The following is a 13,127-nucleotide window of genomic DNA, read 5'->3' on the forward strand; positions in this document are numbered from 1 at the left end:
TCTCTCTCTCTGAACACTCTATCTCTCTGAACTCTCTCTCTCTCTCACACACACAGACTTGCGCATACACACCACACACCGCCTCAACCTGCAGAGGCTGGCTGGCGATGCTGACTGGCTGGCTGGTTGGCTGCTGATGCTGGTTGGCTGCTGATGCTGGCTGGCGATGCTGGCTGCCTGGCTGGCGATGCTGCCTGGCTGGCGATGCTGGCTGGTTGGCTACTGATGCTGGTAGGCTGGCTTGCTGGTTGCTGCTGCTTTGGCCGGCACACAGCTTAAATGCCAAGGGCAGAACTGTAATAACCTCAATCTCAGTCTAATCCCTTCCAGGCTAAGAGACTAACAGGCTAACAGGCTAACAGGTTTACAGGTTAGACCCACACACCTGGTCTGTGTTAACACAGCCTCCACCTACTGATAATGTAGTTTATTCAGACAGACGCAAAGCACACACACTATGCAAGAACAAGTCAAACCCTGTGAACAAGCCTGGGGAGGGGAGAGGAGAGGAGGAAAAGAGGGAGAGGAGAGGGTGATGAGAGGAAGAGAGAGTGAGAGACCTCGCGTGACTCGTGTCATCTTTACCTCTCTGCCCTTTCCTCACGACACGTCCCTCCTCTCTCGTCACGATGCAGGCCGCCGGGCGCCAGCGTTTATAGGAGACATTAAGGCGTAATGCTAAGAGAGGGGCTGATACGGCACTGGGCGGTGTACTCAGAGACGTGTTCAGCTAAGGAGAGGAGGGTCTCAGAGAGGAGATAAGGGTTGACACAGGAGCTGAAGCCGGTCTACTCTGCTGCTACAGTGCTACAATCTCCCTCTGTCTCGTACCGTTGTGTCTCTCTCTCTCTCTGTCTCTTTCTCTAATCTGTCTGTCTCCTACTACTCTCTCTGCTCTCTCTCGCTCTGTCTCGATCTCTCACAGTCCTCTGTCTCTCTCTCTCTCTCTCCCTGTCTCATACCGCTTGGTCTCTGAAAGCAGGATGAAGCCCAATGTTCCATTGCGTCAATCAAAAATAATAATGACCTCTAGGATGTTAAATCTAGGATGTTGAATCTAGGATGTTGAATCTAGGATGTTGAATCTAGGATGTTGAATCTAGGATGTTGACAGTAGTTCCAGTAAAAGTTAGCATTCTGCAGAAAGGAACTAAATTAAGTAACATTATTTTGTATTATGGCTTATAAGTGTATTAAGGAAGGAAGTAGAGAGACTTTACCAGATAGTGGAGAGAGAGAGTGAGGGGGAGTGGGGAGAAAGAGAGAAATATTTAAAGAAAGATGCTACTAGAAGTTGATCCTTGTGTGTGAGCAGAAGAAGTAGTGTGAGCAGAAGAAGTGTGAGCAGAAGAAGTAGAATGGCGTGTGAAAGCAACGTGTGTGTGAGTGGTAGGTCTGCAATGCAGTGGGGAGTGTGTGCCTGGTTAAAGTTCACATTCATTAATCATAACCTGACGTGTAGTACTGAGGCCTACAATACCCAGAACACCCTGACGCGCACACACCACCCCGAGCACCTCAGACCTACACCCCAATACCACCCATATCCCACCCCTATACCACCCCTATACCACCCATATCCCACCCCTATACCACCCAAAGCCCACCCCTATACCACCCCTATACCACCCCAATACCACCCATATCCCACCCCTATACCACCCCCATACCACCCATATCCCACCCCTATACCACCCATATCCCACCCCTATACCACCCCTATACCACCCATATCCCACCCCTATACCAACCATATCCCACCCCTATACCACCCATATCCCACCCCTATACCACCCCGAGCCTCTCAGACCTACACCCCTATACCACCCATATCCCACCCCTATACCACCCATATCCCACCCCTATACCACCCATATCCCACCCCTATACCACCCATATCCCACCCCAATACCACCCATATCCCACCCCATACCACCCCTATACCACCCCGAGCACCTCAGACCTACACCCCTATACCACCCATATCCCACCCCTATACCACCCATATCCCACCCCTATACCACCCATATCCCACCCCTATACCACCCATATCCCACCCCTATACCACCCATATCCCACCTCTATACCACCCATTTCCCACCCCTATAACACCCATATCCCACCCCTATACCACCCATATCCCACCCCTACACCACCCCGAGCACCTCAGACCTACACCCCTATACCACCCATATCCCACCCCATACCACCCCTATACCACCCCGAGCCCCTCAGACCTACACCCCTATACCACCCATATACCACCCCTATACCACCCATATCCCACCCCTATACCACCCATATCCCACCCCAATACCACCCCTATACCACCCATATCCCACCCCTATACCACCCCGAGCACCTCAGACCTACACCCCTATACCACCCATATCCCACCCCAATACCACCCATATCCCACCCCTATACCACCCCTATACCACCCCGAGCCTCTCAGACCTACACCCCTATACCACCCATATACCACCCAGAGCCCCTCAGACCTACACCCCTATACCACCCATATACCACCCCTATACCACCCTGAGCCCTTCAGACCTACACCCCTATACCACCCATATACCACCCCTATACCACCCCGAGCCCCTCGGACCTACACCCCTATACCACCCCTATACCACCCCTATTCCACCCCTATACCACCCCGAGCCCCTCGGACCTACACCCCTATACCACCCCTATTCCACCCCTATACCTCCAGAGCCCCTCAGACCTACACCCCTATACCACCCCTATTCCACCCCTATACCACCCCGAGCCCCTCAGACCTACACCCCTATACCACCCCTATTCCACCCCTATACCACCCCGAGCCCCTCAGACCTACACCCCTATACCACCCCTATTCCACCCCTATACCACCCGAGCCCCTCAGATCTACACCCCTATACCACCCCTATTCCACCCCTATACCACCCCGAGCCCCTCGGACCTACACCCCTATACCACCCCGAGCCCCTCGGACCTACACCCCTATACCACCCCTATACCACCCCTATTCCACCCCTATACCACCCCGAGCCCCTCGGACCTACACCCCTATACCACCCCGAGCCCCTCGGACCTACACCCCTATACCACCCCTATACCACCCCGAGCCCCTCAGACCTACACCCCTATACCACCCCGAGCCCCTCGGACCTACACCCCTATACCACCCCTATTCCACCCCTATACCTCCCGAGCCCCTCAGACCTACACCCCTATAGCACCCCGAGCCCCTCGGACCTACACCCCTATACCACCCCTATTCCACCCCTATACCACCCCGAGCCCCTCGGACCTACACCCCTATACCACCCCTATTCCACCCCTATACCACCCCGAGCCCCTCGGACCTACACCCCTATACCACCCCGAGCCCCTCGGACCTACACCCCTATACCACCCCTATACCACCCCGAGCCCCTCTGACCTACACCCCTATACCACCCCGAGCCCCTCGGACCTACACCCCTATACCACCCCTATTCCACCCCTATACCACCCCTATACCACCCCTATACCACCCCTGCACAACACCAGCCCTGGCTCTAAAAATCTAACAGTCTTAATGAAGCGAAGCCGGCTACACTAAGACCAAAATAACATTGCTTTTCTACAGCCAAAACACACACATTTGGATTCATGTCACGACAGTGCACAATAATAATTCAGCTGTGCTCTCTGGAAGGATGGGAATAGTCTCACCCCACAAACACCATCAGTGGTCGTACCACCTTCAGTCCCTTCTCCAAAACAGAAACAGAAGACAGGAAACGTTGACGTTTAGTTTGAAATTAGTTTTGGAGAGCCAAGATGGAGTTTTCTTTAGAGAGAACAGGCCGTTTTCGTGTGCAGTTTGAGAGTTTCAGTGAGCCAAGCTAGCGTTATGGCTAGATTAAAAACAGGTGCAGTCATGCTGGGATGCATCAGCAATATTAGCACAATAATATCAGCAGGTGTATCTGTAAATATTAATACCTCGCAGATGAGGGCCAAATATGCCAATTAACTAACAGGCAGACCCTAGCTGGCTCCGTGGCGCAACGATTTTATCAGGGAGTGTGTTTATATTTTGATTCTGAATGTCTTTGTCTTTGCCCAGTGGAGATGGAAATAAGATGATCTGTCCTTCTCTCTTTGAGGTTCATTGTAATATCTCATTTTAGCTGGCTAAGCAAATGCACACACGCACACACACAAAGACATGCACACGGACACGCACGTATGCACACACACACACACACACACACACAAACACACCCTCCCCTCCACACACACCTCAACCTTCCTCCTCAGTACAACTCTCATCTCATCCACCCACCTATAGCAATTCTCAATGACACTTTATAACATGTTCCACATGGCTCGGTCCTACCTTAGCTTTATTCTCCTCTAATCACAAGTTATATTGGCACAAACATACCTTCCTCCACCTACATCCTACACACACACACACACACACACACACACACACACACACACACACACACACACACACACACAGCTCCTAACTAGCAGCCATTGTTCCAACAATAATGTATTTTGTGGCTATAATTTTTTTGGACGTCACAGGAGAAGATCTCTCAAGGTGAAACATGATGGTATACTTCTGAGTTTCTCTCCAGATGGAGTTACACAAGCCATTTGTTCCAATCATAACTTTAAAGTTACATTATGGAAGATTTGCCAGTGCTCTTGAGCCAAAAAGGGCCAGAAATATTGTCCAGAAATAACCTCTTTGCACAGAAAAGGAGCACACCTCCACACACCTATGAAAACAAGTTGATATTTAAAGTTTGTTAGCCCAAAACGAAGGATTCTGTTAAATTAATTTTCAATGTATACAAACTATTTTTTTACAATTAGCAACATCTTCTATAGATGATACCTTTAAAGTTGAGGTAGGACAGATATATTTACTGCTCAATATACCTGATGATATATACATTTACTCCTTAATACAGTGGGGAAAACAATTATTTAGTCAGCCACTAATTGTGCAAGTTCCCCAACTTAAAAAGATGAGAGAGGCCTGTAATTTTCATCATAGGTACACGTCAACTATGACAGACAAAATGAGAAAAAATAATCCAAAAAATCACATTGTAGGATTTTTTATGAATTTATTTGCAAATTATGGTGGAAAATAAGTATTTGGTCAATAACAAAAGTTTCTCAATAATTTGTTATATACACTTTGTTGGCAATGACACAGGTCAAACGTTTTATGTAAGTCTTCACAAGGTTTTCACACACTGTTGCTGGTATTTTGGCCCATTCCTCCATGCAGATCTCCTCTAGAGCAGTGATGTTTTGGGGCTGTCGCTGGGCAACACAGACTTTCAACTCCCTCCAAAGATTTTCTATGGGGTTGAGATCTGGAGACTGGCTAGGCCACTCCAGGACCTTGAAATGCTTCTTACAAAGCCACTCCTTCGTTGCCCGGGCGGTGTGTTTGGGATCATGGTCATGCTGAAAGACCCAGTCACGTTTCATCTTCAATGCCCTTGCTGATGGAAGGAGGTTTTCACTCAAAATCTCACGATACATGGCCCCATTCATTCTTTCCTTTACACGGATCAGTCGTCCTGGTCCCTTTGCAGAAAAACACCCCCAAAGCATGATGTTTCCACCACCATGCTTCACAGTAGGTATGGTGTTCTTTGGATGCAACTCAGCATTCTTTGTCCTCCAAACACGACGAGTTGAGTTTTTCCCAAAAAGTTCTATTTTGGTTTCATCTGACCATATGACATTCTCCCAATCCTCTTCTGGATCATCCAAATGCACTCTAGCAAACTTCAGACGGGCCTGGACATGTACTGGCTTAAGCAGGGGGACACGTCTGTCACTGCAGGATTTGAGTCCCTGGCGGCGTAGTGTGTTACTGATGGTAGGCTTTGTTACTTTGGTCCCAGCTCTCTGCAGGTCATTCACTAGGTCCCCCCGTGTGGTTCTGGGATTTTTGCTCACCGTTCTTGTGATCATTTTGACCCCACGGGGTGAGATCTTGCGTGGAGCCCCAGATCGAGGGAGATTATCAGTGGTCTTGTATGTCTTCCATTTCCTAATAATTGCTCCCACAGTTCATTTCTTCAAACCAAGCTGCTTACCTATTGCAGATTCAGTTTTTTTTTCTCAATTTGTCTGTCATAGTTGACGTGTACCTATGATGAAAATTACAGGCCTCTCTCATCTTTTTAAGTGGGAGAACTTGCACAATTGGTGGCTGACTAAATACTTTTTTTCCCCACTGTATCTTAGCTCATTGGTCACCATAGCAACACCCACCCGTAGTATGCGCTCCAGCAGGTATATCTCACTGGTCATCCCCAAAGCCAACACCTCCTTTGGCCGCCATTCCTTCCAGTTCTCTGCTGCTAATGACTGGAATTAACTGCAAAAATCTCTGAAGCTGGAGACTCTTATCTCCCTCACTAATTTTAAGCATCAGTTGTCAGAGCAGCTTACCGATCACTGCACCTGTACACAGCCCATCTGTAATTATCCCACCCAACTACCTCATCCCTATATTGTTATTTATTTTTTATCTATTTTTGCACATCATCTCTTGCACATCTATCACTCCAGTGTTAATACTAAATTGTAATTATTTTGCACTATGGCCTATTTATTGCCTTACCTCCATAACTTACTACATTTGCACACACTGTATATAGATTTTCTATTGTGTTATTGACTGTATGTTTTGTTTATCCCATGTGTAACTCTGTGTTGTTGTTTTTATCGCACTGCTTTGCTTTATCTTGGCCAGGTCGCAGTTGTAAATGAGAACTTGTTCTCAACTGGCTTACCTGGTCAAATAAAGGTGAAATAGATTTTTTTTTTTTTTAATCATTAAACGAAATTATGAGGATTTCTATCATTCTAATCAAGGTGTAGATTACACGTTACATTCCAGTGATCCAACTTGCAAACAAGGCTGCATGGGATTTCTGTTCATGCGACTCCTTGCACCCAATGGCAATGTCCTCTTTAGGTATAATCAAATATATTGATAACTAACCCAAGATACACTACATGACCAAACTGTTGCCACAAAGTTGGAAGCACAGAATCATCTAGGATGTCATTGTATCCTGTCGCGTTAAGATTTCCCTTCACTGGAACTAAGGGGCCTAGCCCAAACCATGAAAACAGCCCCAGACCATTATTCCTCCTCCACCAAACTTTACAGTTGGCACTATGCATTGGGGCAGGTAGCGTTCTCCTGGCATCCGCCAAACCCAGATTCATCCGTCGGACTCCCAGATGGTGAAGCGTGATTCATCACTCCAGAGAACAAGTTTCCACTGCTCCAGAGTCGGCGAGCTTTACACCACTCCAGCCGACGCTTGGCATTGCGCATGGTTATCTTAGGCTTGTGTGCGGCTGCTCGGCCATGGAAACCCATTTCATGAAGCTCCCGACGAACAGTTCTTGTGCTGACGTTGCTTCCAGAGGCAGTTGGGAACTCGGTAATGAGTGTTGCAACCGTGGACAGACAATTTTTACGCTCCATGCGCTTAAGCACTCGGCGGTACCGTTCTGTGAGCTTGTGTGGCCTACCACTTCGCCAGCCGTTGTTGCTCCTAGACATTTCCACTTCACAATAACAGCACTTACAGTTGACCGGGGAAGCTCTAGCAGGGCAGCAATTTGACGAACTGACTTGTTGGAAAGGTGGCATCCTATAACGGTGCGACGTTGAAAGTCACTGAGCTCTTCAGTAAGCTCTTCTACTGCCAATGTTTGTCTGTGGAGATTGCATGACTGTGTGCTCGATTTTATACACCTGTCAGCAACGGGCAGAAATAGCCGAGTCCACTAATTTGAAAGGGTGTCCTCATACTTTTGTATATATAGTATAGTTCATCTGTGTCGTTTACAATGGGAGCAAATGAAGCATAGTGGGCAGAACAAGCAAAGAGGTGGGCAAAAGCCAAGCACGAGCTAGCGAGATCCTATTGGCGAGTTGTAGCATGTATTTGCATATTTCCGCTTGGGAACACATCCTCTGTGAAGTGTACATGTGCACAAACTGAATTCGACCTTGCACTCCTTCTAAACAACAACATGTTTTAAAACTTTGGCAATGCGTCAAGTCTATAAAACCTAGTGCACTGTGTTAGTAACATATTCTAGTTTTGGAAACAGAAATGTATTAAGATCAAATGTTACAACGATGAGAAAATGTAGCAGCATGTCAGCCCAGTTTCACCTAGTTCGATGCTCTGCAACTACTTGCAACTGGACTTCCTCTCACTACCATGTGGTGGTGAGAAAACGTTCTAAATGGATGCTTCGGCTTTATAGCCCCTGTGACGTGTCTGGGTTACCCTTTCTGTCTGTGGCATAATTTTCGGTTTTCAGGTGCCACTTTTAATACCCCCCCCCCCCCCCCCCTTCATTTTTTCTTCATTTTTTTCCCATACTCGTTAGTTCCTTTTTTAATTCCGTTGCTCCCACGCAGAAACAAGTTGAGTAGCTGGCCAGCACACACGCAATAATTATGTTTCCCTCAGAAAACAAATTGAGTTCAAATCTGGTGAGCTTGAGATTTGGTTCACACGCACACACACACACACACACACACACACACACACACACACACACACACACACACACACGCAAACAGACACACACAGGTTCCGAGTTAACCCTTTGTTTTCATCATATTGACACTTTGGGGTTACAGCAGAACCTCAAATATACATGTTTCTGGAGTTAGAGCCAGGCAGTAAGGAACTTATTTAGGAGGGGGGGAAGCCTGTGTAATCCTACCTTAGTCATAAGCCTGTTGTACACAATACATGTTTCCACTGCACAACCTTTTATGAAACCCTCCCACAACATGCTAGTTGAGTTGAGAGGCTAGTGGTCACTGGCAAAACCTTCCCACAACAAGTGGTGGAAAAAGTACTCAATCATCATACTAAAAAGTAAAAGTAAATGTTATGTTGCTTTCAGGGCATCGACTGTAGATACTAAGTTGAGTAGGTGGCAAGCACAGCGCTGGTGCTTCGGCAGCTGGCACTCAAAACCATCATCTTCATTCAGGATCTTTGCCACATCAACAAACTCCACTTCTTCACTCTCCTCTTGTTCCTCTTCACCATCTTCTTGTCCTGGCAGAGCTGCTTCACTACTCACTGCTTCCACTGCCTCGTTGGCTGAGCTGCTTCACCACCCACTGCTTCCACTGCCTCGTTGGCTGAGCTGCTTCACCACCCACTGCTTCCACTGCCTCGTTGGCTGAGCTGCTTCACCACCCACTGCTTCCACTGCCTCGTTGGCTGAGCTGCTTCACCACCCACTGCTTCCACTGCCTCGTTGGCTGAGCTGCTTCACCACCCACTGCTTCCACTGCCTCGTTGGCTGAGCTGCTTCACCACCCACTGCTTCCACTGCCTCGTTGGCTGAGCTGCTTCACCACCCACTGCCTCATTGGCTGAGCTGCTTCACCACCCACTGCCTCGTTGGCTGAGCTGCTTCATCGCCCACTGCCTCGTTGGCTGAGCTGCTTCACCACCCACTGCCTCGTTGGCTGAGCTGCTTCACCACCCACTGCTTCCACTGCCTCGTTGGCTGAGCTGCTTCACCACCCACTGCTTCCACTGCCTCGTTGGCTGAGCTGCTTCACCACCCACTGCCTCATTGGCTGAGCTGCTTCACCACCCACTGCCTCGTTGGCTGAGCTGCTTCATCGCCCACTGCCTCGTTGGCTGAGCTGCTTCACCACCCACTGCCTCGTTGGCTGAGCTGCTTCACCACCCACTGCTTCCACTGCCTCGTTGTTTTCATCTTCTCCAAAAACTTGGAAAGCTTTCAAGAAGTTAGAGCCGTTGTCTGTTGCTGTTCTCACAATCTTACCCCAGATTTCAAACTCAGAATGGATGTCATTTAGGGCGCCTGTCAACACATCAAAGGTTTGCGATCCTCTCAACCGTTGACAGGCCAGGGCTGCAGAGCATCTGTTGAGACTGTCAGGGTCTATCCAGTGGGCTGTAACACCAATGAAGCTCCGTCTTCTTGCAGACCAGCAGTCTGTGGTGGCGGCGATGTGGTCAACTCCTCTCATGGCCTCAGTCACCTTCTTCTTCATTTCCGTGGAGGCTTCATCAATCCTGGAGCGCAGTGTGGGCCTTGATAAGATATTTGAGTTAGGCTGCAGATCCTGGACAAACTCTCTGAACGGTTCTTGTTCTACAACAGCGAATGGTTGGAGCCCCTGGACCACATACTTCACCACAGCTTTGTCGATGGATTCTTTAGACACTGTCTTCAGTAATGTGCTCTGCTTGATGGTGGAGTCAAGGGACATGTTTTCTCTTCAGTGTGTTTGCTGTCAGTTCTCCATACTTCTTAAGATGGCGTACATGCTTTCTCTTCAGTTCTCCATACTTCTTAAGATGGTGTACATGCTTTCTCTTCAGTTCTCCATACTTCTTAAGATGGCGTACATGCTTTCTCTTCAGTTCTCCATACTTCTTAAGATGGTGTACATGCTTTCTCTTCAGTTCTCCATACTTCTTACGATGCTTTCTCTGAAATAAGAAGAAAAGGAAAAGAGAAAGACTGTTACTTAGCAACATAACTACCATCACCAAATACTTAAGGTATAGGATCCTAATTTTAAAGCTATAAACAACATTAGTTAAGTGAGAGTTTGTGACCACCATTTAATTTTACAATGAGAAAAAACTATGTTAATTGATCTAGCTAGTAGGTTATGTCAATAACTTAAGTCTACAGTAATTAGCTAGGTAAGAACAACTTTATCAACTAACACAATGAATAAAATGGCTAGCTAATACCCGAAAGCTAACATTAGTTAGCTAGCTAGCTTGACCAGGTGTTTAGAGAAAAGGTATTTGGCTAGACTGACGTTAGCTGACTAAAATGTGCCCCGTTTCGGAAACTACTAGTTAGTTGTTAACAAGCTAGCTAGTTAGCTCCTGTCAGTTTAGTTAGTTAATTGCATTAGCTAACAAAGCTTCCGAATCTGGGCCTATTTTAGCCAGCTAAAGTCGGTAGCTACTAGCTAGTGAACTATTTAGGTATATAGGATTAGCTAGCATCAACTAACACTGGTTGTTGCATTAGCAAATGTGGGCAAGCTAGGTTAGCTAATGTTAGCTAGCATTCTAATTAGCATGCTAACGTTATTCTAGCTAGCAAGCTAACAGTAGGCTTACCTCAATGTGTTTTTTAGGTTCGAAGGTGAGTTCTTGAACGCTAGTATTTCCTGACTTTTGGTAAACATAAGAGACATTTCATCCAGTAGGATGAATCCTTCATTCCGAGGAAAGAAAACATTTATTTTAGATACAGCCAAGGGGTGTTCGTCTTCATCAGGAGGTGGTGGTAGTTCGATGTCGGACATGATTGTGCGATTTCGGACACGCTTGGGCAAAGTGCTACTGAGTGGATTAATGTTTTGCAAGTGACAGGCTCCCAGTGGTTGGGGTTTGCACTTCAGGACCCTTGGATTTGCCCAAATTGATGAGGATTGGATCAACTCTGCATGTCGTCGCCTGCTGCATTGCAAAACAAGTTCACCCATGAGTGTGCCGACTCGCTGATATCGCTTGCATCTTTTTTCCAACATGAATCGTTTTTTTCTTCCAGCTTCAGATTGATTTGATTTGTAGCGATTAACGAAGGTGTCAGGGAAAATGTATCGGAGTAAAAGTATACTATTTTTTTATTTTTTATGTAGTGAAGTAAAAGTAAAAGTCGACAGACATATAAATAGTAAAGTAAAGTACAGATACCCAAAAAAACTACTTAAGTACAGTAACAAAGTATTTCTACTTCGTTACTTTACACAACTGCCCACAACATAATGTAAGAGACACCAGTGTATACCTTTCATACAACCTTCCACAACATCATGTTATAAAGACCAGTGTTGTCCTACCTTTCACACAACCTTCCACAACATCATGTTATAAAGACCAGTGTTGTCCTACCTTTCATACAACCTTCCACAACATCATGTTATAAAGACCAGTGTTGTCCTACCTTTCATACAACCTTCCACAACATCATGTTATAAAGACCAGTGTTGTCCTACCTTTCACACAACCTTCCACAACATCATGTTATAAAGACCAGTGTTGTCCTACCTTTCACACAACCTTCCACAACATCATGTTATAAAGACCAGTGTTGTCCTACCTTTCACACAGCGTTCAACAGCATAATGTTATAAAGACCAGTGTTGTCCTACTTTCATACAACCTTCCACAGCATAATGTTATAAAGACCAGTGTTGTCCTACCTTTCACACAACCTTCCACATCATAATAATATAAAGACCAGTGTTGTCCTACCTTTCATACAACCTTCCACATCATAATAATATAAAGACCAGTGTTGTCCTACCTTCATACAACCTTCCACAACATCATGTTATAAAGACCAGTGTTGTCCTACCTTTCACACAACCTTCCACAACATCATGTTATAAAGACCAGTGTTGTCCTACCTTCATACAACCTTCCACAACATCATGTTATAAAGACCAGTGTTGTCCTACCTTTCACACAACGTTCCACAACATCATGTTATAAAGACCAGTGTTGTCCTACCTTTCACACAACGTTCCACAGCATAATGTTATAAAGACCAGTGTTGTCCTACCTTTCTGTAGACGATCATGTTGGGAGAGTCCTCATCAGGGTCTGCTGTCCCCACTCCACTCTGGTCCTGGCTGGACTGGTTCATACTGTAGCTGGCTGATGTCTTCTCTTTTTCTCTCTCACCTTCGTTCTTTTGCTCTCTTTCTTCTTCTTGTCGCTGGAGTCTGGGGAAAGAAGAAAGAAGATATTTGATCATCTCATAGCCCTCTCCTCTCCTCTCCTCTCCTCTCCTCTCCTCTCCTCTCCTCTCCTCTCCTCTCCTCTCCTCTCCTCTCCTCTCCTCTCCTCTTTCACTCCCTGTTTTATTTTTTCTCTGTTACTGGAGATATTAGATCCATCTCATATAGCCGTCTCTTTCCTCTGTCTCAGTGGATGGGGGGAGAAAAAAGGAACATAGAAACAATGCCATTACACTGTAGCTGTCTCTTGTCTTTCTCAATCCTTCTCTCTCTCCCTCTCTGTCTCTCTGTCTCTCTG

The 13,127-nt window shown here is 46.6% G+C and overlaps 1 protein-coding gene across 6 annotated transcripts in view; it reads right to left on the reverse strand.

The window, feature by feature from the left end:
• Positions 1-12,735, reverse strand: part of LOC311106313 (regulator of G-protein signaling 6-like) — a gene marked incomplete at both ends in the record, with an annotated part of 110,294 nt that extends 97,559 nt beyond the window's left edge. For all 6 annotated transcript variants that reach the window (XM_084148622.1, XM_084148620.1, XM_084148621.1 and 3 more), the window contains one exon: positions 12,652-12,735. In XM_084148622.1, coding sequence (XP_084004748.1) covers positions 12,652-12,735 — 84 coding nt within the window. The remainder of the gene's footprint in view (positions 1-12,651) is intronic.
• Positions 12,736-13,127: the final 392 nt, after the last annotated feature.

This window comes from Coregonus lavaretus, assembly GCF_964263955.1.
Source record: "Coregonus lavaretus genome assembly, chromosome: 31".
Taxonomy (NCBI): domain Eukaryota; kingdom Metazoa; phylum Chordata; class Actinopteri; order Salmoniformes; family Salmonidae; genus Coregonus; species Coregonus lavaretus.